The 25,788-nt window shown below is 43.8% G+C and overlaps 1 protein-coding gene across 12 annotated transcripts in view; it reads right to left on the bottom strand.

Annotated features, from left to right (window-relative positions):
• The window catches only part of FBRSL1 (fibrosin like 1), a 779,020-nt gene that overhangs the window by 68,322 nt on the left and 684,910 nt on the right, over positions 1-25,788 (bottom strand). For all 12 annotated transcript variants that reach the window (XM_080985049.1, XM_080985048.1, XM_080985053.1 and 9 more), the window contains one exon: positions 21,768-21,813. In XM_080985049.1, coding sequence (XP_080841175.1) covers positions 21,768-21,813 — 46 coding nt within the window. The remainder of the gene's footprint in view (positions 1-21,767; positions 21,814-25,788) is intronic.

Genomic DNA, 25,788 nt, shown 5'->3' on the forward strand with positions numbered 1-25,788 from the left:
ATCAGCTGTTTGCCGCATGAGCTAACAAATTATATTTTGGTTGAAACATTTGAAAATACCAGAGTTTTAAAAATTCAGTTCTGAGAAAACAGGATGACAAGCTTGGATGGTAAGATAATTAACAGTATGCTGAACTCAGAAGCTGTGAGTAAATGGACTCATTATGTAGCCCTTCAAAGGCTGCTTACCCAGGCTACTGTTTGTTTTCATTACATCCTGAGGTTCTGAGATAATTCTTCTACCATTCATCATTAGCAAATTTAACCCATCTTGTGCTATGTTGTCTGATGTAAGGCTATGTGACTGTTGTGCTACACCCATTGGCAACTGCGTAGTATGGATTGCCAGTGCCCGGAGGGTGAACAGAGCCTGCCACAGCAGCCCAGCCTTTGCTGCCGAAGCACCTCCTCCCCCCACCAGAGCCAAGTGGGGCTAGGCTGCACCACATGCGCAGTGGGAAGCCCAGCCAGCTGACATGGCCCTTGGATCATTCCAGCCTTGCAAAGTGGCTCACGGCTGGCATGAGAAGGGTGCAACAGCCATGTACCCTTCGATCCCAGCCTCAAAAGCAAAGGTGAGGCTGGAATAGAAGGTGTTGTGTCCTTCACACGCTGCCCTGCCAGTCCTGAGCTCCCTTGCGAGGCTGGGATCTGATCTGAATGATTCACCTGGCTAATCCTTCAGATCAGATCCCGGCTTTGTAAAGCAGTGCAGGGTTGGCAGGATGGTGTGAGGAGCCAAATGCGCAGCGCCCCCTAAAAAAATGCACCTGGGGCCAATGCCCTGGCACCCCCCCCCCGCTATGCCCCTGCCCGTTGGGTGTTCCTATACTTTCCAAAAGACCATTTCTCATTTCTCATTTTTCAAGAAACCTTGGTTGTCTAAATGATTCCAGCTAGAATTAAACTATGTGGTCCTTTGAATAAGCTACATAAATCTAATCTGAGCGAACCACAATGTCTGGAGACTCTTTTGCACTGGATTCCTGGTTTTCTTGGATCCCCCTGCCCCAAATAAAGAATCATAGAATTGAAGAGTTGGAAGGGACTCCAAGGGGGTCATCTCGTCCAACACCCTGCAGTTCAGGAATCCCAACTAAAGCATCTATGACAGGTGGCCATCCAACCTCTGCTTAAAAAACCTCCAGTGAAAAATAGTCCACAGCCTCCAAGGGAGTCCTGAGACAGTCAAAGCCATTTAGCAGTTCAGTGATAGAACACACGTTTTGCATGAAGAATGGCCTTAGGTTCAGTCCTTGGCATCTCAGGCTAAAAGGGATCCCAAACAATGTTCTAGTTCAGTTATCACATGCTCATTGCAGGTATAGGGAAAATGGTTGTCTAAATTTGTGTTTCTTATTGAGACAGATCTGCACGAACATGCAAGGAGCTGATATGGCAGACCAGATAAGAGTATTGGGTGAATGTGGGAGGCCAAGCTTCACATTATGGTTTGGCCTCAACGGCCTTGGAGAAACCACCCTATCTTGCTCTAGAGCAGGAATGAGGAACCTTGTGTTGCTAACGCTACAAATATATAGGTAATCCAGTTTACACAATCCATGGAACCTGTCTCTCTTATCTTATCAGAGGAAGCTTCTAGCAATGGGAGCTGATCTCTGCTGGGCAAATCAGATTTCATAGTCTTTCTTTGGACTACACTGGGGAGGCCTGTAAGGTGGTTGGGTAAAAGGTTTAAGCAGCTCTGTGTGTGTGCCTTGACGAAATTCAGTCTCATCATGCAGTAGAGGGAACCACGTTCCTTGACTATCATGCTCCTTGGGCAGAAAAATGCAACAACTCTCTCATTTTCTGATTGCTTTGCCCTCCTTGCCTCTTTGCAAGTCCATACATGGGCAGAGTGGGCAGAAATATATAAATCTACTGTCAGATAGCATGGCTCTCCTTCTTTCCATTTCCTCTCACCCACTGGTTTTCAAGCAGCGTTCCAGGGTATGAAAAGCTTTTTAACCCTAGGATTCATAATCTACAAGACAAATTGCTCATCAAGTCCAGGCTTCTTCTGTGATAGGTTTGGAGCACATTCACAGTTCAAAGTCCCAGCATGCATCACCAGACCATGAATTGAGTATTTATTTGGAATACATATATACTGCTGTAAAGTCCCCAAAAGCTCTAAAGGAAGCTTGAAAAAGATCCTCAGTATAAAATCACACTCAAATCCAGTACAGGAGCAGAAAGTTCATGGTGTGACCATTGGCATTCAGCCAGCTTTTGAAGAACCACTTATTTCATTTACAATACTATGTTGTTTCACTGCCTATTTTAATGATGGGTGTTTATATTTTGATATTCATATATCTGGCTTCTATACTTTGTAAACCACTTGGAAGCCTTTCCTGGCATTAAGTGGTGTATAAATTAATAAATAACAATAGGAATATGGAACCAGGTTTATTCAGGCAGCATTTCCTACCCTTCATCTTGTTCATGGGTAGGCAAACTAAGGGCCAGGGGCTGGATCTGGCCCAATCGCCTTCTAAATCCGGCCTGCGGGCAGCCCAGGAATCAGCGTGTTTTTACACTAGTAGAATGTGTCCTTTTATTTAAAATGCATCTCTGGGTTATTTATGGGGCATAGGAATTCGTTCATTCCCCCACTCCCAAATAGCCCGGCCCCCCACAAGGTCTGAGGGATAGTGGACCGGCCCCCTGCTGAAAAAATTTGCTGACCCCTGATCTTGTTCTTCCCTGCTGCCATACAAGGCAATGGTAGTAGCTGGATATTTCAAAGCCCACAATGTAAACAGTCTTCCCTTGTTGGTACAGTGGTGCCTCGCAAGATGAAATTAATCTGTTCCGCGAGTCTCAAGCCCATAGGGAAATTCATCTTGCCGAACGACTCAAAAAACGGAAAACTCTTTCGTCTTGCGCATTTTTCGTCTTGCGAGGCATTCGTCTTGCGAGGTACCACTGTAGTTCCCTGGAAGCAGCTCCTACTGAAGCCCTCTGAGGCAAGGCTGTGGGATTGAACAGCTGGGTATTGCTGAATAAGTACCTGTTACTTGGCAGGTAAGTTCATGTGCAAAGGGTTCCCCAAGCATTAAAGGTCTGAAAACTGCAGCATTTCTTGACAAGCAAACCAGCTTCTTGACATGCTGTCCTCTTGACATGTAAACCAATGTTTCCTTAGCATGCAATCATAATATGAGCCTTACTAGGAGAGGCTTAAACACTAGCCTCACCTAGGGTGAGTAGATTAATCACTGCTACAGTCCTACAGTGCTTTCCATAGTTAGCTGGAAGCAAATCAGGAAGTTTAACCCAAACACTTAATAACAATGTGGCACAATGGCTCTGTGTGGTTCAAGCCCACCCAGGGACGGCTGTGGGCAGGATTCCTGCATTGTAGGGGGCTGGACTAGAGTTCCTATCCAACTCTACAATTCTGTGATTCTACCGTTCCTGAAACCCAATGCCCTCCACATGGCAGATGGGCACCTCAGAGGCTGCCTGCTCCTGCCGTTACCTAAGCTGCTACAGGATTCTTGTGCATGAATAAGAATGGTGAACTGTCAATAACAAGCATGTGAGCAGGTCGTGTGAATAACACCACGAAGTTGCTCTCCCCCTTGCATTTGATAAACTGCAAAATCTCGTAACACGAATGGCTTTTCCAAAGCCTGTGCTTTTAAAACTGAACTGAGAAGGAAAGGGCTCCTCCATTTCACAGATGGCAAGCAGTCACAACGTAAATGATTATTTTTCAAAGATGACAAAGCAGGGACAGAATCAAAGCATTACCGTCTCAGCCTCATTGCAACTTTCACATAAAAAACTTAGGGAGCCTGCTGCCTCATATGAGGTTGGACTAGCTATTCACATAGCCACACAGATTAGCAGCAACTTGCCAAGATCTTCAGAGGTCTTTCCCATTACCTCCTATCTGATCCTTTTAATTGGAGATACCAAGGACTGAACCTGGGGGCTCTACCGAATGTGTTCATCCTTTTGGTCAAAATACTGTATGCTTAGTTCTTTTCAGGATAAGAAGCAAGCATTTCCTCTTTTCCTTGTGAAACAAGCCATGCTCTGATTTCCAAATCAGGATGCTTGAAGCCCACTGTATATCATGTTCTTCCTCTCTGACTATTGGGACTGACTCCCCCATGTTTAATAAAATACTAGAAACAAGACATCCAAATGTTAAAATGTAATTTGAAGAGTATCTTCACGCCTTGGGCATTTTGATGCTCTACAAGGAAAGAAACAAAACAACTTCTTTTAACACTCCTCTCCCCTCGGGTATTTCTTGTCCTTGCTCATCCCTCATGAATTCCAAAACAAGAATTCTTGTTGCTCTATCCTCCTTTGTTACTTTCCTTTAAATAATAATAATAATGAAAGGACCAAGATAGGATTAGAAAAAAGGAAAGGAAGAAATTATCAAGTGGCTAAGAAAGGTAGAATAATTTTATTTTTAAAGGAAATGTTGAAAATAAAATTATTTGTTTGCACAGCCTTTTTAAGCACGCAGAGATGTAACTCTAGATGCTGAGCACATCTGCTGTTTTGGTGTGTGGGTTCAGAATATCACCACACAGTGCATCTGGATGATACAGATCTGAGAAAAGAGGAAGACAGCTACCTTTTCTGCATCATCAAGGAAAAAGACAAGTCTCTGCTTGCACATTTACAGTCAAATTTTATTAACTGCTTGGCTCCCTGAAGGGTAAATGTAGGACTCGGGTTCCCAGCGTCTCCTGTGGAACCAGAAGCCCTGAGGCTTCCAAATACTCTTTCATTGTGGTTTGTTTTCACCGCTGAAAGAAAAAGGAAAAAGGAGGGGAGAAATCAAGTCAATCTCCCTTCTGCACCCCACACCCTACTTTCAGGCTGAGGGAAACAACCTCAGCAAGGATAAGGCTATATATTCAGAATTGCAGTGATTATAATCAAGATTGTGGAGCAGCACCTGTAGGGCACAGCTGCAGCAAACCGGCTACGATGTGTCAGCATTCAACAACTGGACGTTGTTGCTGTTGTTTTGAAATGAAAGGTGGGGCGAGCATTACAGCGCTGAAAGAGCTACCCCCTCATTGGCCTTGCAAAATTGTTGCCATGGCACAATGGTCTTTCTTTCGTTCTACAGGACTGGGCTGATGACACTAACAGCCCAATTTATTGTTGTTGTCAAAAGAGCTTCATCTACTGGGAATGACCAAGGATGCTCTCACAGATGATATAAGAGATCTAGGTGGGATATAAGGGTTCAGGTGAACCCTTAGGGCTCAATGCTGTGTAAATCAATACAAGAACCTTGAACCTGGCTCAGTAACAGATGGGCAGTCTGTTTTGACAATGGTGTCACATGGTCTCCACCAGATGCTCCCATCAGCAATCTGGTTGCAGTATTCTGCACCAGCTGGAGCTTCCAAACAAGACCCAATGGTAGCTAGCCCCACACAGAGTGCATTACAGTAATCTAGCCTTGAGGTTACCAATACATGAACTACAGTGGTAAGGCTATGCCTGTCCAGGAATGGCATTAGTTAGTAGACTAGACAAAGCTGGTAAAAGGCACTCTGAGTCACTGAGGACACCTGGGTGACAAAGATGTATCCAGGAATACCTTCAAACTATGCACTTGCACCTTCAGAGGGTGCACAACCCCATCCAGAACAGGCAATTTGCCAATTTCCTGAACATGGGAGCCACCTACTCAAACAGCTTCTGTCTTCCCAGGATTCAAGTACCATCTATTGTCCCTCATCCAGTCTACCATTGCATCCAGACACCGGTCCAAAGCTTTCACAGCCTCTTCTGATTCAGATGTTATGCCGAAGTAGAGCTGTTGTGTCATCAGAATACTGATGACGCCTCGCTCCAAAACTCCTAATGACCACACCCAACAGCTTCATATAAATATTAAATAGCACTGGGAAGAGAACAGTACCATATGGAACCCCACAGCACAAACGACAAGGAACATTCACCCAGTGCTACTCTATGAACATGACCTTAAAAATACAAACGGCACCACTGTAATACAGTGCCTCCAATACCCATCTTGCTAAGTTGGTCCAGGAGGATACCTTGGTCAAAATGGTATTCTGAGAGATCGTCTGAAGTAACAGGCTAACACTTCCCCTTGTCCCTCTCATGATAAAGGTCAAGCTACAGTCAAGCAGTGTTGCTGAGATCATAGAAATCATAGAATTGTAGTGTTGGAAGTGATCCCAAGGATCATCTAGTTCAACCCCCCGGAGAATAGACATTCTGTTGTGTCGACCGCAACCTAGGTTTAAGGTGCCATTTTGTGCCTAGCTTATATATCTGAGTTTCTAACACTGCCCTTGCCCATATAGACATCTCACAACCTCCCCTGTCTCCACAGCCTCAAATGCTAGATAGTCATATCAATGGTGTCTCAAATGCCGGTGGCCACTGACTCAGAGCAAGACCACAACCCCTGCATTCTCCTCTCTGAAGCCAAAGTGACTATACAGAGCCTTTGGAAGCCCACCTGCTGCTGCTAGACCATAGCATTTTGAATAAATCATGCCAAGTAATTTTGTCTGAGCTGGGTGTGTGTAGATCTGAAGGACATCTTAGGTTCCAGTGAAACTGAGGCATACCTCCAATGATTGGACCACACATACATTTTTGTAAAGTTATAATATATATTTACCAATCCTGGACCTAGGCAATTTCATCTACTTAGCGGTGTTCTTTTGTTTATATTTTGTACACAAATTGCAATTGCTGGTCTTCTAATTTATCTGTATCTGTTTGCATTTGATGCCCAAATATGCAAAGGCTAGTGGTTGATGCAAATATCTACATACCTACCAACCAACTGTCCAGGCCACTGGATACATATGGAATATCACAATACATTGACATGTCTTTAAGTTGGCACATGAATATTTACTGTTTTGGTTACAGGCAAACATGACTACTCTTCTAGAAGAGCAAGTTACAGTATGGAACTTCCATACATTAGTTCTGGAATGGATTTCTGGAAATGTTGATACGACAGTGTTTCTTCTATGCCTCTGTTGATCTGCACAGCAATGCAGAGGACAAATATCAAACAACAGCATCTACCATGTCACTTGCACAACCATGTATGCACAATCCCTTCTGATGTGACGCTTCCTCTTTGCTTCAGGTTGAATATTACAGTACTAAATGCAAACAGAAAACTGCAATATCCTCAATCAATCCTGAACTTAGTTGGAATGGGAAAGAATGTTCAAAACTCCTATTTAAAAGGTGTCCTTTCTAAATGTCCCTGAATACCATGGGCTACAACCAATCTCTTTGGGAGGATATAAAAGCCAGCCTTCACCACTATACCCAAGCTTCATAAATACCAAGGCCCCCTTTTCCCTGGGAACCGAATATGCAAGCACTGTTAAAATATTTATGTCCTACAGGAACACTTGAAAGTGAACAGTTGCCTTTGTTACTGGCCTCTTGCATCTCTGGATGCAAAGACAGCATACATTTTAAAAATTCTTCTTTACTTCTTTACCACAATCTGGTTCTACATTCACAATCACTAATGCTCATTAAAACTGCCACAAACACACTAAAAGAGGGAGGGATGGAAGGAGAAACCCCTTTTGCCATTGTTTAACCTCAATTGACAGTAGAAAAGGATACTTAAATTGTAATTAATCCACAATTTGAAATATGCACCAGGGTATGGGTAACAAATATCTATGATGGGGGCTTAACAGACACACTTAAAATAGCTTTAAAACACTAAGCAAAATATCTGCAGGTCTGGATGTGACAGGAAATTCTTACAACTCATCATTATTGAGTGATGCCTAAATGCTTAGAGATGTTTTGGCTCGCGCATTCAGGGAACCTGTTTTAAGGTGGAGGCAAATAAGCAAGGCCTAGGCACTCTAGCATTTTTGAACAGCCTGCTTATGGTATCATGCTTGGCTTCTGAAGCAAGCAATGGTACGAGGACTGTGACTATGGAAACCCGCAATTGAGTTGAGAGGGCTACTGTCAGACAGGACACAAGAGGCACCAGACCCAAAGGAGAGGCAGGATGCAGTTGGAATCCGCAGGCCTTGCAGAATGTTAAATCTGATATGCTCTTCCCACACTGCCGATTCCAGGCCTGATGAGTGGGGCATTTCCTCAAACTGCTTCTCTCCTACTCTACATGGGTGTCACAGGCAACTCCCTTTTCCTAAACCAAAGCTGAAGTGTACCATGCATTCAAAAAGCCACAGGAGTTAGAACGGGCTAGACATTACACTGTGTGGCTCCTCCACACAAATCATTGCTTGCCTCCAGTGTTCCTCTCTGAAACCCAATAAGGCACCAGTGGGAAAGAGAGCACATGCGAAATTAATTACTGTAAAATTAAACTGGATTGTCTTTTTCCTCTTCCTTCGCTCCCCTACCCAACAAAGCCCTTCCTGAAATCTCTCCAAGGTGTGTATATTTTATTTAAGCCACCAGAGCCCAAGCAGAACAGCCAAGACATTCACAGAAGTCAAGAAAGAGGAGGGCATGTGAGCACAATAGCTCCTTAAGAGAGCTCGCTCCCCCTCCGTCCCTCAAGCCTTCCCTTGCTCCAATGAACGTTTGGTGTCTGTCCATGAAAAACAAACATCAATCAGGCAACAGGCTGCCCCCCCCCCCATTCCTGGTCTGAAATAACAGACGTCCCCCACTGGGCTGGGAACGCCACTTCCCGGTCCAGCGCACATAGGGGATAATAACAGGGGAGCAGAAGGGGGGGGGGATGAAATCCCGCTCCAAGGTGCCAGAATACACAGTGAACTGTGCTTTTCAGAGCCAGAGAAAACTTTGGAACACAACAGCTTTTGATTCCCCTCGTCCCATTGGGCACGTTAATTATTTAATAGCTGGCTCGTGCATTTTCAGCGGTGATCTAGGAGGAGGAGGAGAGGAGGGAAGCAGGCGTTTCTCTCTCTCTCGCACACGCAGACTGGTCTAGCAGTGTATCTGTCCCCAGCAGGCATGTTGTGCTTCTTGGATGAAATAGGAAGAGGTGAGTGTTTCCAAAACTGGACAGAGGGAAGCAGTTTCCCATTAGGTAGCCGCAGAGTTCACAGTACGAGGCAAAGCAAATGAGACTTGCATGAGGTCTGGGGGTGTGCCTCAACCATGGATTTCTCTGAAACAGAAACTTGAGAAATGTCGGTTTCTCTCTGCCCCACTTTTCAGATGCAAAGGGAACGCATGCTTATATGTTTACTGTTGCCCAGCGCCCAGAATATGAAACGATGTCAGGAATTTTTCTGAGCAGCAGTTCCTCTGGCATGGCTGGACGGTGAAATCTGCAACCTTGTTGGCAGCTCAAGCATTTTCATGGGCAATCAGCAATGGTGCCAGTCAAAGCTTTGGAGAAATCAGATCTGACTGGTCTTGTTCACAAAAGAGAGGGAGGCGGGGGAGACAGAATATGCATCTGGGTATAAATAAAATAAAACCCCCAACCTAGTCTGCCAGCCTGCCTGCATACCATCTAACACCGCTTGATGGGAAACCCCTCCAAAATGACAACACCCTGCTCTGTTTGTTTAAAATTACACATAGGAAGCCTGGCAGGAAAGCACAAAGGCAACCTTGCCAGCAGCAACAGAAGTAGACTCAGCAAGCTGCTGATCTATGCTAGACACCTGGGTGGCATCTTTAACAGTACAGGCCCACAGGGTGAGGAAAGAAGAACATTTCCTTGGCTAAGTAAATGCTTGAAGCAGGAATGCGTTCAAATTCACAAATTTGGAACCAAAGAGGTGGTCTGTTTGTGGGGGTTTTTTAAAAGATGAAAACATCTGTCCATGGGTCTACTAGAAAGACAGCTTTGCTTATTATTAAATAAGCTTTGCACAGAATGTCTGTGACCCAATGGCTGAGAGCTGTGCAAGCAAGCAGGGCTCTCCCACTGTTGGTGACACCAGGCGAGTGTCTCCCGCACACCACAGAATTATAGCGTTGGAAGGGACCCCAAGGGTCTTCTTGCAGAGCTCCACTCGCCCCAGCTGACTATGGAAGTCCTGCCTGTGAGCACATGAAGCTACAAGACCCAACCCAGTAAGATTCCTACATCACACATAACAGAGTTTGGACCGTGGCTGATATGCCACCTGCATTCAGTGCAACTATCGTTAGTAGTTATGTGACCACAAACCACAGAGGCTATAAGCCATAGTTAGAACTAAAGTGTCAGGACAGAATTTTCACAGCCAAAGCTGCTCTCTATCACATATGGTAGGAGAAGGACACAATGTACACAACTATTCACGACTATTGTAGAATTGCTACTGGAACTAACTCCACTGAGGAGTCAAAACCTCCTGTCCTTTAAATTTATTTAAAAAGTCTAAAACTTGCTTGACTTTTATTGTGTGCACATAAGGTAATTTTAAACAATAAAAACACAGTGTTTAAATACTGAACTAATTTAATTTACTATTATTGATTTTACTGGGATGGGGCAGTTTTTCTAACCTCAGACTCCCAAATGTGGATTTGGATCCAATGTCATGCTGGCAGGGCTTGTCCAAGACTATTTGCTGCTTGAGGCAAAGAAGCAAACACACACACACCCCAACCAAAGTCAAGATCAGTCAACTTGTTCTGGCAACTGGGGCATAAAATCTCACAATAATGTCTCCAACTTCGAGTAAAATTACAAAAGTAAATAATACTTTGCAGCCCTTTTATGACACCCCAAATCTCACCTTGCCTCATCTCTTGAGAGAGCCTTCTCAGTGGCTGCTCCCAGAATTTCCCTTCCAAGAGAAATTAGAGTGGCTCCCTCCTTGTTGTCCCTATGCTGGCAGGTACAAACTTCCTTATTCCAAAAGGCTTTGGGGAACTGACTATTTTTAAGGAAAGGGCTGGTGCTGTTAGATTTTTGGTTTTATTGTAATGATCTGTATGTTGTAATAGATCTTGTACACACACATAAACATTCTATTAATGACTAACTGTATTTTAATGATTTTTTTTCTATGTTTTTAGCTGTTTCTATTTTAGCTGTAGGCCACTTTTGAGTTCTTGTCAAGGGAAAAGGTGGGATATAAATAAATATAAGTATAGCAGCAGCAGCAGCAACAACAACAACAACAGGGCCTGGCCTGCCATCATGATTCAAGAACATAATTACATACAATGGACAAATCCAGGTTGCATGCTCCATTTCTGCACCTTTGGTATCTAGGAAGGTGTATCACTGACAGCAGGAATGTTCCACATCATCAATTTTATATCTGATGAAATTGTTTCATTGTTTTCAGAGACTGTATGGACAGTTTTGTTGTTTGAGTTTGTTGTAATGATTTTATTGTTTCTGTTGCTTGTATCACTGTGTTTTATTCTGTTTTTACCACGTACACCGCTACGAAGGCTTTATGCTGTGAAGTGGTCTATAAATTTGTTTTACAACAACCACCCGTTTAATCCATGCTGTCCAAATACTACTCAGGCGATGTTGCAGCGAAGTACAGTAGAAACCACACCATGTTAGGAACGACATGCATCAGCCCACAAACAATGCTCTTGCATGGCGGCAGTGAGGAACGAGCATCTTTCAGCAGCAACGAAACTGCCCGTGTCTCCCATTTTGAAAAACTTGTCCTTTCACAGTAGAAAGGTGTGCAATTAACAGCATCAACTTAACAGTGTGGTAAATCTCAGGCAGAAGAGCAATCAGATAAACAGAGGCTGAAGCTTATACTGTGGTGAGTGTGTGCGTGCGCACATGAGTGTGCATTTCTAGGATGAATTATACGCAAAAATGAAATTGCAGGAGTTGTCAGGGCATGAAGGATGCCCCCACGATCCAACCTCATTCACTCAGGATAGGACAGGACAGACTGCTGTGAGCAATATAGGGATTTACACATCTCAAAATGAAGCTAATATAAAAATCAATTACTGAAACATACCACATGTCAACCCTGGGATTGCTGTGGAGAATGAACTATTACTGCTCGCCACACAGATTGATCGGGAGAGAGCGCTTCCTGCTCATCAACCGCACGCCCCATGATTCCAAGATTGGGGGAAGGTTTCTGGGGAAAGAACTGTGCATCAGTCTGCAGGGGGGCTGAAACGGCAGCTTGTTAATAGTATTCTCTCTGCTCCAGCTGACCTCACTTCCACAAGACGGAAATCACTGATTCACAAGAATTTTAGACAGCATCAGGGTTGCACACAAAAGGGAAACTGGGCCCATCTGCAATTAAAGTGTGTGCTGTGATGGCATTGATCACTTTCATTGATTGAGCAGAAGGAAACACAAGATGACCTGGACGATGGGGGGAAACTCCAGTACCCCCCTCTTCTTATCTGGGCACCCCCAAAACTCTCTCCCCCCCCCCCCCGCTGACTTGTCAAATTACTTGTCAATTGCTGGTCTGCCCTCTATTACGCCAGTGACCTGCACCAAGCACAGGGTTACTCTGCCTGCCTGCAGGAATCCCTAATGGGCTATTATACAACTAAAGGCAGATTAATATTGATAATTTGTCAAACTGTTTCTCAAAAGTTAAGTGTGTGGCTGTAAGAGTGTAAAAAATAAGCAGGGAACAGAGAATCCAGTGGCATTAAAAAAAAGAGAGACTTACAAATACACAAAGCATCAGAATGCATTTGCCTTTCAATAGCAGCAGTGAGTGTAAATGGAAGTTTTGCTGGGTGGGGGTGTTTGCAGATGAGTCCTGGCTGCACACTCTGGGTGTGATTCTTGGGCAGGTCAGTACTAGAGCTACATAAATAACATGATTTATGTCCACACTGACTGGCAGCAGCTCTCCAGGGTTTTCAGACAGGGTTCTCTTCCAGCCCTACTTGAGATGCCAGTATTGAACCTGAAGCCTTCTGCATGCAAAGCAGATGTTCTGCCACTGAGCTGTGGCCCTTGCTAAACTGTAAATCTAAACTCGGGAGCACAAAGGGAGTCTAGCCAGAAGCAAATGTTTATTGAAACGAATGAGAGGGAAAGGTAAACAATCATGGGAAAAGATGAAGAGCCCATTCAGTTTTTCTTTTTAAAAATTCTTTTAGCTCAAGGTAATATAAACTGTTATTAGTCAAAGGTTGGAATTATTTATTAAAACGCCTTTGCTCATAACCCGATAGCCTCTTTTAATTGACTTTCACACAAACCGAACATGTAAAACTTGTCTGCTGAGGCAGAACCGTGCATGTTGGTTATTTTTCTCTCCTCGTTACAAGACCCCCTCAGAACCCTCCCAATATATACTCTATAATTAAAGAAAACAAACCATTCTTTCTATAACATTTATACTAGTGAGAAGAAATTGTTTATTGTTTAAGGGCTTTCCCTCCCTCCCTCCCCCCTTTTAAGCCCTCACACGCTGTTAACGTTCCAGAATATTTAATTGTGCTGCATTTAAAATGTGAAATATTTTCAGGAAATGAACCAATTCTACCAAGGAATGGCAGTTGCACAGAGACATTTATGCTACCCTAGGTAATGGGATGAGCACGTAGCTTCTCTCTCAACTCCAAAAACGCAGCCGTGGCTTGGACGCTTTAAATCAAAAAGCAATTTCAGTCTGTAATGCTCAAATAAATAATTAAGTACATTCTATCTCCCGCAGTATTGCTTCTATTTATTCTCACCCCAGTGACAGGAATGTAGCAGTGTACCCCAATAACCTTAAAATAACAGACCTGCCACCCACCAGAGAGTGCAGAAATGTTTACAACTCAACTTTTCACCCTGATACTACAAAGGAACACTGTATACCAGCTTAACAGTGGAAAATACTCAGCTGGCGACGGCTGGGTTAAGTTGCGGAGAGGTTTGATATTGCTGTCTTGTCTTAGACAATACTAGATTGGTGTTGATATTAAAACCATAAATTGCTTCTCTCCCTCAGCTGTTGGTCCTGATGACATTTTTTGCCCATGTAAGTTGAGCTTTCCTGACATGAGACAAACGGCACCGATTGAAAACTGACCTCAGTGTGTGGCTGTGAATTTTCCACTGGGCCTTAACAGAAGAGTGGTATGAGTTGCGAGAGTCGGTGAATAAATGGTGCAGGGAATCTTGGTGTTAATGTACAGGATTGAGCTGCAGATCTAAATGCCGTCAGAAGAGAGACAGGGGACCTATGGCCATCCACATGTTGTTAGACCCCATCAGCCACAGCCACTGAGTCCACTGGTCAGGGAAGATGGGAGTTGTAGAACAACAATATCTGGAGGGCTGCAGGTTCTCCCGCTCTGCTTTAGGTCCTCATGTGACTGGCTGTGCAGTCACAGAATCTGAAGAAGGTGAAGAATTGATTTATGGAATTCACTGCCACGAGATCACACTAATCCAGAGAGGAGATGTTTCTCAACATGGAGCTTTCCATGTTTGGCATTCTATGCCTCTGAATTCCAGTTGATGGTGAGCAACTATTAGGAAGAGAGGTTGAAAACCTTCTTGTGGGCTTCCCAGAGGCATCTTATTGGCCATTGTGGGAAGCAGAACACTTGACTAGATGGACCTATGGTCTGCCCGAGCAGCACTTTTCTTATGCTTCCACAATGGACCAGTGAACAGTGATGGAGCTACAGCTTTAGGAGCCGGGCCCTATGATCAATATGAAAAAAATCCAGGCTATTTAACTGTACCACTGGGGAGTGAGCCCCACTGAGCACAGTGGAACTTGTATGTGAGTTAACATACACGGGATTGTGATGTAAAGCAATGAATGCTTATGGCCTATTTTGGTTGTCCATTCTTTCAGTATGAATAAGCCTTTCCTGGATATCAGTCACAAACACACTTAGAATGGCGTGCCTCGGTTCTTGAGAGTCTCTCACCCAGTTGGCTGCAAACTGGAACCCAAGTGAGTGCGACACAGCAAGGAGGCACTCTGATAAGATGATGTCCAGAGTGGAAATTCCACATCCCTAGGATGCTTCCCATCTTCTAGAGATGAACAGACAAACATCTGCGCCACAAATGTATCTGCAGCATTTCTTACAACATGAGAAACACATACCTCTCTATCTGTCTTGCCTTAACGTCTTCCATAGGAATATGAAACCATGTACAGATACAAACGATGGGGATGGCTACCATACAACGCAAAAACACATATACATAGCATTTAAAGAAATGTACCTACAATTTCTGTGAAATGGAACTGGACTTTAAAAATCAGGAGAAGGCAGATAAAAGTTTGGGTTGCTTATTATTATTTTTTCCTTGTCCAAATTTTATCCTCAAAACAAGCCTGTAAAGTTGGCTAGGCTGAGAAATAGTAACTGTCCCAAGGTCAAAGCGCTTCATATACCTGAACAAAGTTCTGAACCGGGGTTGTCCTGTTTCATGACACCACACCAGCTCTCCTTACTTTCCACATAAAGAGACTCACTGATTCTGTGCCTCCACTTCTTGCACTTGGTCAACCAGCTGCCTAAGAGATATATCAAGCTTTAATCAGGCAATATAGTACTCGGACCATTAAAAGGCAGGCCTGAAAGGGATGGCTCCCACACATTTAGATTTCAGACGAAGTGCTGGAACAGCTGCTAATTATGATGGACTATTTTCATTTGATTTTTTTTTTCAGATTACTTTTCATTTGTGTAAACTGAGATCCAGCAAGAACCACCCACTCCCGGCCAAAAGGAAATCTAATTAGCCATCTCCATTACTGGCTGGCCTCAATAAAATATTTCATCTCGCTGACGAATTCCATGCCTCTAAGGAAGACAAGAGAAACAAGTGGGGGAGGAACAGAGGAAAGGCAGAAGCAAAAGAACTTGCCCAGGGTCAGACCACAGGCAGCAGCGGGGGCATAGCCTGGATCTCTTTCCGCCAAGCTCATTTCCCTAGACAAAAACAGAAGGCTGCAGAGTACTGTATATGTTGAGAGCAGCTTCGCCTGTGTTAGTTTCCACTTCACTGGAAGCCTGCCGGGAGCCAGGTGAAGTAACCATCCATTTCCAAACCCTCCCACGCCCCCAAGTCCTTCTTGAAATAATAAGGTATCCATTCTGAAGCAGCATGCCCTATCTTTGGAGGTTTTGCATTTCTAGTTTTTAAAATGATTTACTATGACAGTTAAGCACAGCAGGGAAGGAAAGGGGAGTGGGGGGAACATAGGAAAACACTCAGTCCCCTTAAGGCAACAGAATTATGCAGCCCTGATCTCCAAAGAACACGGTCTCTTTCCTGGATCAGACATGCTAGTCAAAACCTCAGAGTCCTCTTAACAAGAAATCTCTCTTGCTGGCCTGAGGCACTATTCTGTGGCCAGGAAGACAAAATAAAAAAGACAATAAAATAAAAGGCAGAGACTTCAAAAGGATTGCAAGCTGTTAGCCCACATGGGCAGGCAGTTGCAGATCATCCCACATTGACAATTAGAGGCTACCTGCTGAGGAAATGTGGTTTCTGCTCAGCAAAGGCTGTACTGACTGGTCAGATTCTTTTTTAAGCCCATTACTCTGAAGGGTTTAAGTAGCTCTAAGAAGCTGGGGTTTCTCCCTAGTAAAGGGTGCCTATCAAGCTCTATGGAATTAAAATGCTCTGGAACAATGACGATCCTTTTAATACATCCAGTGGACAATGCTAAAAGAGATGATGGTGCAGTCCTTACAGGTTTTTTCTTTTGGGGTTGGGTGGTCCACAGTCTTCAAGAAGTGACAGCACATCAGACTTTAATACCAGTGAAGGCAGTGAATGGAAAGTGTGTGTGGAAACCATTGGGGTGTGTGTGTCTGTCTATAGGTCAAAATCAAATACTACTACTACTACTACTACCATATGCAATTTTGGTAGTTAGCAGCAAGGACTGCCAACTACTGTGACTTGCAGTCAGAGCTTCATTTATGTCCAAGCTAACATACCAATTCAAAACCCGGCTCAGCTGTTTGCCCCAGTGATCTCTAGGGGCTGTAGTTTTGCAAGGGGACAAGAGATTCCCTGCTCCGTCACAAATCTATGGTGCTTAGGCAGGGCTACTTGGAGGACACTTATGAAAGTTAAACCAGTTTGAAATGTTTGAGGAACTGGACAAGGAGGAAGGAGTCAACTTCCTTCATTGGCATAAATCACCCTATATATGAAATAAAACCAACAGGTGCCTGGTCAGCCAAGCTAGTTACTATGGCAACAGCCAAGTGATTATAGCATGTCAACTCATTAGTGAGTCTTGAGAAGGGAGTCATAGTCTGTGTTATGTCTTAAATTGCTGAAGCAACAGAAATTATTAGTATTTATATGTATCTGCAAAGCCTACAAGCTGTATGCATATCCAGAACTGTATTACTGAAGGCTTTATCTTTTGCAACGGTAAACTATTTGGACCTTAATCTGCCTGTGTGGTGATTGGAACTGGGGGCAACATGTCTGCTGCATGGGTATGTCACCTAAGATTCCCAACATGAAATTCTGAAAGTCATAGTATTTGGAAACTATATTTAGATAGTCTAAAGCTCAGAGAGTCCATCCTCTCTACAATAGGAGTTAAAAAATGTTAACAAGAAGTAGCCACAGCTCTCTTTAAAATCAGAGATTTATTGGCCCTTTTTACGGTAGAACACCAAAGATGTTAGAGTTACTGTATGAGCTGGCTACTCGACTCAAAGTCCTTTGGTAGGGCTTTTTCACTTGAAGGGCACCAGATTTTGAGGCAACCTTATATTTAAGTCTGTTAGCCATTGATGGCCAGGAACTGCATGCAAATGAGTGGGTGGCTGGGCTGGAATGAGGGAGGTGGAATCCTTGATCTTTCTTCTACACTCAGCAAGAAGCCAGGCAGGCAAGTAGATGAGTGAAGCCCCTTCTTCTCACCCTACCTAGAAATATAGCTTTCCATCACTCCTCTATCAGTCCAGAGGATGATGATGATTAATTATTATTTCCATGAAGTAAATTTGGGGATCTTATCTACAAGGCCATTTAAATATATATTTCTTGATTTTTAAATATTAAACAAGTATAACAACAAACAACAACAAACATATTCATTATTGCAGCATGCAAATCTACAAGGCTGGTTTGAGTGCAAGACAGGAACATTTTTCAACACTTGGACCTCAGCACTGAAAGCGAGGTCAGTTAGGTACCGGTACAAAAACAGTGTCGAGCCAAAATCTGCCAGCTGTTATCTACCCCCACCTATTTTGCTGTCCCGTTTGCAGGTGGAAAAATAAGAAAGGCATTTCAGCAATTTTCCAGGTGAGCCACCAGAAGTGGCTATGTCTTTGGCCTATCACCACATGAGTTATTACATTTAGGGTTGAACAAAGCAAAGGACATACTGAGGCAATGTTTGCTTGAAAATAATCTGTCTGCAATGAGAAAATTGAGTCCTTTGTACGATTTGTTTCCCAGCTAGTCCTCTTGATACGGTAGCATTGTATCAACGGTAGCATTGTATCAACAAGATCTAACATACCTGAATATACTTTATTGAGTGCACAACTGAATATGCCTGCCTTCAGCAGTACATATTATAAGAGAATCCCATTACAAAACTGGATATGTCCATGTGGAGATGGCAGTGTCAAACTGTGGCTGATATTTTGTTGTTTGGCTCTTTGTGTGGAGATTTGCATAAAGAGTTAATCACTTTGTTTTTAGAGTCTCAACCTGGGAGTCTAGGCGCTTATTACATGGCTTTTCTCCTTGGAGATAAAGACTAGCTGGTGGCAGCAAAAACTGCAGTGCCCTGAGTTTTAAACTATGTAATTTTTAAATTCTGATTGAGTTTGGCAATTTCATCTGCACAGTGGTGTTTCTATGTTTATATCAGCACACAAATTGCAGTGACTGATGTTTTAATTTAGTCTGGTAATTTTACCTGCTTAGTTGTTTATATACATATCTTTGATTTTTTTTACTCTAATTGCAAAGCCCAGTGGATGATGCAAACAAATATCTAACACCAGTGGCATAGCACATTTCTCATGCTAGCGGTGTGGACAGGGCTTTAGGGGAAAGGGACGGCACCCCTCATCTCCTCCCCCCATTTATTATTATTATCTGTCCTTCACCAGTAAGTCCCAGAGTAGGTTACAATAACCTAAAATCAGAATCAAAAACAGTTAAAATAAATTATAGTCACAGGAATAGAGTGGGTCCCGAGCACGCATGGTGCTGGGGGAAAGAGGTGCCCCTTCAGTATTCACGAAAAGCTATATAAAGAAAGTAGCAGACACACCTCTGTGGGGAAGAAATTCCAAAACTTGGGGGTTGCTGGAGAGAATGCTCTCCTCTGTGCTGCAACCACCCTGAACTTCTGACCAAGGCCAGAACAACCAAGAGGGCCCTCAGCTGATCTTAACACCCAGGAGAGTCTGTAGGGAAGGAGGTGGTCTATCAGATATATGGGGCCTAAAGTGCTTAGGGTTTTAATTACAAGCATGTGTACTTTGAATTGGGTCTAGAAAATAAATGGCAGCTCAGTGCCTCTCTAAGAAATATTCCTTGCTCAGAATGCCCTAGAATAGTGATGGCACAACACCCTACTGAGCAAGGCTTCATGGTCATGAAGCATTATGGCAATGGACATTTGGGATGGGGTGGCTAAGAGGAACCCACCACAAATACACGTGGCAGCCGCAAAACACCAACACATGAAAGACCCGAGGGATTTCAGCCCTGAAACCCCACACAGCACAATACTATCATGATATTCAGCAGTGGAAGGTGAGAAGTCCCTTAAGAAGTCTGTGGAAGGTGTCCTCAGAATGCGGTCAAGGGGACAGCATTTAACTTCTAAACAGAGAGGCCCCAAGGCTCAGACCTGCATGGGAATCACACCTTAGGGCCCGGAAGGAATTCATCCTAAGTATTTTGGGACAGGTGCTCAGTGGCAAGTGGAAAGCCTTGCTGGACGTGCTCAAAGGCACTTTCCTTTACAGAAGCAGCACCTGTGGCTAAAGACGAGGAGTGGTACCAAGTGGGCCAGGTTTGATGGAGCAGTGGCAGGGCCACAGGACTCCAGCACAGTATTCCCCACCCCTCTCCTAGAAATACTTCTGGAGCTTCAAGTACAGAAAGCAAGAGATAAAGAGATAGGTAGCTCCAAGGCAAGGTTCCTTAAGCTTCTGGGTGCTGATGGAAAGGAGGGAGCTGTACCACATAGAGAATGGGGTAGCCAACATGGCGCCCTCCAGTTGTTGTTGGACTGCAGCTCCCATCATCCATAGCCATTGGTTACACTGGCTGGGCTGACGGGAGTTACAGTCCCACAACATTCAGAAGGCACTACGTTGGCTACACCTGCTGTGGAGCCTCACTACCCTGAATTATTAACCTTTTGCAGTCCATAATTCAAGCAACCTTCTTTCCTATGTGGCCTGAAGTAAACGGCCCTGTCTTTCAGACAGAAAATTGGAAGGGGGGTGGGGGGGGAAGAGAGAGAGAGAGAAGAGAGAAAAGAATACGAAAGAGAGACTGTCTTAGAGACCAATGTGTGTGAAAGCTGGGTGCCAAAACAAACAGCCTTTTCTTATTTGTCCATTGATTTATTCGCAGGGAGGATATATTGTAAAGGCCTCAACAGTGAACAGTTCGCTCCCTTTGCACCAGGAAGAAATGTCTGCAGTGCCTCGTGCCAAGAAACAGCAAAGAAACAGCCGCTGCTCACCACCCTCAGATGAGGACCTCTCTATACTTTTATGTTTAATGATTGTTTCCTGGCAGGGAGCAAGGCTGGGGAAGGGAAGAGGACCAAATCTGGCAGAAAGCCATTTGAACCAAGCCCATTTCATGGTTGTGGACAGTTAAAGCCATACTGGAAAACAAAACACGTCCCAGGATACTGGAAACCTATGGTAATCTGTTGCTTTTAGTTTGTTTTCCCACCTTCAAATATAGGCATTTTGTATACAAAATAATCAGTAAGTACAAATCTTTTGTCAACCTTTTCAGACTCAACAAAAATGGTATTGGGACCCACAAAATCACTCAAATCCTATTCATGTTTATTTGGAGCACAGGCCTGCTGTGTTCAGTGTGGGTTCACTTGGAGCTAAGCATGCATTAAGGCTGCAGTCTTAGGGTTGTAACCAACTAAGTTCTATTTGGGGCAGACCCATTGAAATTAATGGACCTAAGTTAATCATGTTTACTATTTTCAGCAGGTCTGTTCAGAGTAGGATTCACATTGGCAGCAATAAATAAAATAAAATAAAATACTACCACCTTTGTAAGGGAAAAAAAACTTACAACAAAATCCACAGCAAGCTGACACAACAACAGATACGTGATAACTCAGGATCCCGGAAAAGTCCTCCAAAAGCATATTTAATTTTTATAGATATGTCTGCATAAATATACATAAAGTAATATAAAAGGTATGCCTGTCTACCCCTTGTGCATGTGTCTGTCTTCTCTCTTTCTCCCTTGAAAACCCTAGAAAGATGGCAGGAAGGGTGCCGCCTCCACTCGTGTGGCCCTAGGCCGGAAAAGTATGATCCACTTGAGGGTCGGAACAAGGTAGTTTTACACCAATGACGTAATCAACAACAACAACAAAATCATGGCTGACCCGGAGAAAAGAGTGGGCAAAAGGAATCAATGGGGCAGTGGGAAAGGGTGCACCCCCCTGCTGCCTCTTGATATTTCTTACAATGGGCAGAGTTCTCCAGGGCAAACTGAGCGATCCAAAGCTCAGCCTGCCTCTGAAGCCCAGTATTGCTGGTTATACCTGGATGGATAATGCATCTTGTAGTTTTCATGCCCTGGAAATATGTCTTCAGATGAACAACAAGCAGCTCAACAAAACATCAGGGAAGTATTTCTTCAAAATTACCTACCTTTAGTTGCTGCAGGGGAGAACAGCTTCTCTGAGCCTTCAGAAGCCTGAAAAGAACAAAAGAAAGAGGGTTAACTAAATGAGAGTTTATGATTTCCCAACAGCAATAACAAAACAAATCAGTCTGAGGTCGAAGACTGCAGTTATGTGTCACACCTGGAGGGTGCAATGTTGTGCCATTAAAAAAAGAACCAAGGATGGAGAAGCTGGTGAGGAGAGGAAGAATGAGAAAGCTGGGCCCTGATCTTATATCTTTCCTATCCATTGAGGCAACCATGCAACACATAAGCTATATTCAATTATTCCTCCCAATGAAAGCACAAGGTATCGAGATGGATCCTTATCTCTTGTTGAATAAGGAAGGACAGAACTGGGAGTGGCAGAGATATAGAAAAAAGAGGCCTATGTTGTACCAAAACACAGGCCCTCTCATTTCTTCCCTCACCACTCTGCTTAGCAGATTTATTAACAAAGCTGCTTTCTCCCATTTATATCCAGGCTGTATTCTGCTTTTTGAACTCCAGCCATGCTGTAACTTCTGCCCTGGGAAGTAGTTAAGAAATCCAATTAACCTAAACCTTGTAAACAGCTTCATGGTAATCAGGGGCACTGGGTTTCAGCCAGGATAATAGCAACACGCACTGTTTAAAAAAAGGAAAATCCATGTACATAAAGGTTTTCTTAAATAAAATCTTTCAAGGGTTCTTCCCACTCCATGAAACAAGAAAAGCTCATGGGGCAAATATAAAGGCTAAATAGTCATTATTTTGGGGTTCTGATATTTATTCAATTACTCAGTTAACTGAATTTTAATTTCCTAAAAAGCGACCCCAGATTAACTGACCAGTTTATACAAATTATATTTAATAGTTGCCCTTATAACAACTTCAGATGGCAAGTGCCATCTTAAAAGAGGCATTTCTGTTCCGTGTGGCAGTGGGGAATACCATTTGATGATAAGCCACCATCTAAAAGCCAAGAAAGCGTATTTTCTTTAGAACTGTTAGTTTTTCACCCAAAAGCAAATTTGACCTACTGGTTGATTAGATGATCAAAAGTAATGTAAATAATTGACATAAAATCCCCTAACTGCTTGACAGCCCTCCTTATTTTCAAGGATTGCACTGTACAATACTATTCTGAAATGTGCTGCTGAAAGAGGATAATTGAGGGTAGCCTGAAAGAGAGTAACAGAGTAGCCTGTGGGTCTTCTGTTTTTACCTAACGTAGTTGTTAATGTAGTGAAATTCCTTCACAAGACAAAAGTTTTCACTATTCCAAGTGGGCTAGATCCATGATATAAAAGAATGTGCAAGGCTTATTCCCAAGTAAGGGTGAAATTCAAACTTAAGTTGCCATCTGGAAAAGATTAGCAAAGCAATGGAGCGTCCATACCTGCAGCCCTGCTAAGTCAGGGGGCAGGCAAATTGCTGAACCAGCTTGAAGCTGGTATAGCAATCAAGGCCAGATTGGACCTGGTGCAGTCATATGATAGTGGTGGGGCTGGCTCATCCCTTTCCCCGGAAGGCCCCATGTTTTGAGGCTTTCCATAGGCTGCTGTCAGGAACAGCACTTCTGTCTACCTCAGGCACAGGCAACCTTCGGCCCTCCAGATGTTTTGGACTACAATTCCCATCATCCCTGACCACTGGTCCTGTTAGGTAGGGATCATGGGAGTTGTAGGCCAAAACATCTGGAGGGCCGAAGGTTGCCTATGCGTGGTCTACCTGTTTGCTAAGTGGAATGAGGCTGAACTGGCTGAGTGACAATGGCATCACTCGGTGGCCAGAGGCTGGGAAGAGAGGGGCAGGTCCATGCAATCCAAACCCTCCTCCCCAACATGGCACAGAGAGGGTTTAGATTGCAGTGCTCATGTGTTAAAGACTGCAGCCTGTGTGTCTAACAGGAAAGAACTGAGATCTGTGGTTAATTTTTTTTTTTTTTAATTCAACTCATGGCTGAGCTAAGTTGATTTTCTTTCCAGCATCATTGATTTTATTCTGCCACTCCTCGGAAAGCTTGCATTATTAAGTGTCTCGTGAATTGTACTGCAACACTGCATATTTCATAGCCAGAGATTTCGGAAGCAAAATAAAATAAAACCCAGAGAAACATAACCAGACTTGCTAGAACGCTGGGCCCTGACCCAAAAGGATCACCGGAATCAATGGGAGCTTATTTTTCCTTGCTTCAATGGCCTTTGGGCTGGGCCTTTTAAAGGCAGTAAAAAAAATACTCTCTATCAAGAGTTACTTCTGAGTGACAAGGGCTTACAAGCGGCAGGATCTTACTGAATGCAGCTGCCAGAGAGAGAGAGAGAGAGAGAGAGAGAGAGAGAGAGAGGGAGAGGAGGAAAAACAACCAGTGGATGATGAGGCAGAACCCAGAAGATAAAGAACTGTTTAGCCATACATTTCCCCCAAAGGTTGCCTCTGGTCATTGAACAAAATAACCCATGAAATCCTTTGGGAGATGGAGCATCTCTTGTGGATGCAATTCTGCTTCGGGGTTATTATGTTTAAATCATCTTTTGCAGCAGAAGTGAAACAAAGGTCAGTCGCCATTCCTAGCCAAGCTTTTGGTTATTTATTTACTGCAGACCAGCCCTGTGATGCTGACAAGCATATTAAAAAGGCTCCTGACAATTCACTTTTCCCATTCCCTGTAAAAAAACAAAACCTCAAATGCCCCCGTATACCCAACCAACCTATTTCTTTATCAAGAAACTAAGGAGCAAACATATGGTGTCGGGTCCTACTGAAATTAATGGACCCAAGTTAGTCATGCACATTAATTTAAATGGGTCTACTCTGAGTAGGATTAACAACGGTTGCAATCTACAGCATCTAAATCCTTAAAACAATGAGTTTTCACTAGATCTTCTAGATGCCCCTTATTTTGGGGGTACAGGCAAACACCTTCCAGGCACTAGACTGACTAGTGCTGAATTTTAATCCCAGGATAAAGGGGGCCAATACAATCAGACCACACACACACTTTTTGCTGTGCCAGCCTCACCCATCATCACCCCAGTACCTGCCCCACAGAAAATCCCACTTCTCCTGCTAATTCAGTACCAGATCAAAAGCTTAATATCAATTTTACATTGTGTGTGTATAGACTGTTTTAAAACTTGAATATGCTTATTATTTACAGCTGCATCCAGAATACTAGCAAGAAGAGATAGAACAGGGTAGGGCAGAAAGTAGACTGGGTCAGTGGCGTAGCGTGGGGGGTGCAGGGGGGGCCGGCCGCACTGGGCGCAACATCTGGGGGGGGCGCTCGCACTCGCAGCTCTCTGCCCCTACCTGGCTCACTCACTCTCTCTCACTGCAGTGCTGGCTGTGCGAACCTGATCCGAGCCGCCGGGTCGCCACCTACTGTGGGGGGGGGTGCCAGGCATGCGGTGCGGTGCGGTGCGGTGCGGTGCGGAGAGAGAGCACGGGTTAGGGGGCACAAATTACGTGCCTTGCTGACAACCCACGCTACGCCACTGGACTGGGTTCTACCCCCAAATTATATTGCTGAAATGAAGGAAGTGTTGTTTGCCTTTCTGTGGAAGGACGTGCACTCAGTTCGGCCCTGGTACTCAAAACAAATTCCTGGGATCAGAATTATTTAATCCTAAATGCATATATTTGTACCTGCCTCCAGTTAGTGTATCTCAGGATTCCAGTTAAAAAAACCAACAAGAGCTACTGCCTCTGTTAGTAGCAATCTAGATTCACTTAACTTGATAATGAACTGCATTACACAAGTCACACAACAGCTCAGTTCTTGCAGATGTCCCAGTTCCCTTCCCCATTTGCATTGCATGCAAGGGACTCTTGCAAATTTGTAGACCATGATTTATTTTATTGCACTGTATCACAGCGTCCTGCCTTCCTTCTGTGGAAGGACAACAACATGGAGTTAACTGCATAATCAGTATACCATAGTGTCACTGAATTTTCATATCTGAGTCAACTGTGCGTGCGCGTGCATGCGCATCAGTGTTCTTGTATGATTGTGCACAACACTGG

The sequence above is a fragment of the Podarcis pityusensis genome, assembly GCF_964106645.2.
Source record: "Podarcis pityusensis genome assembly, chromosome: 16".
Classification (NCBI taxonomy): Eukaryota; Metazoa; Chordata; class Lepidosauria; order Squamata; family Lacertidae; genus Podarcis; species Podarcis pityusensis.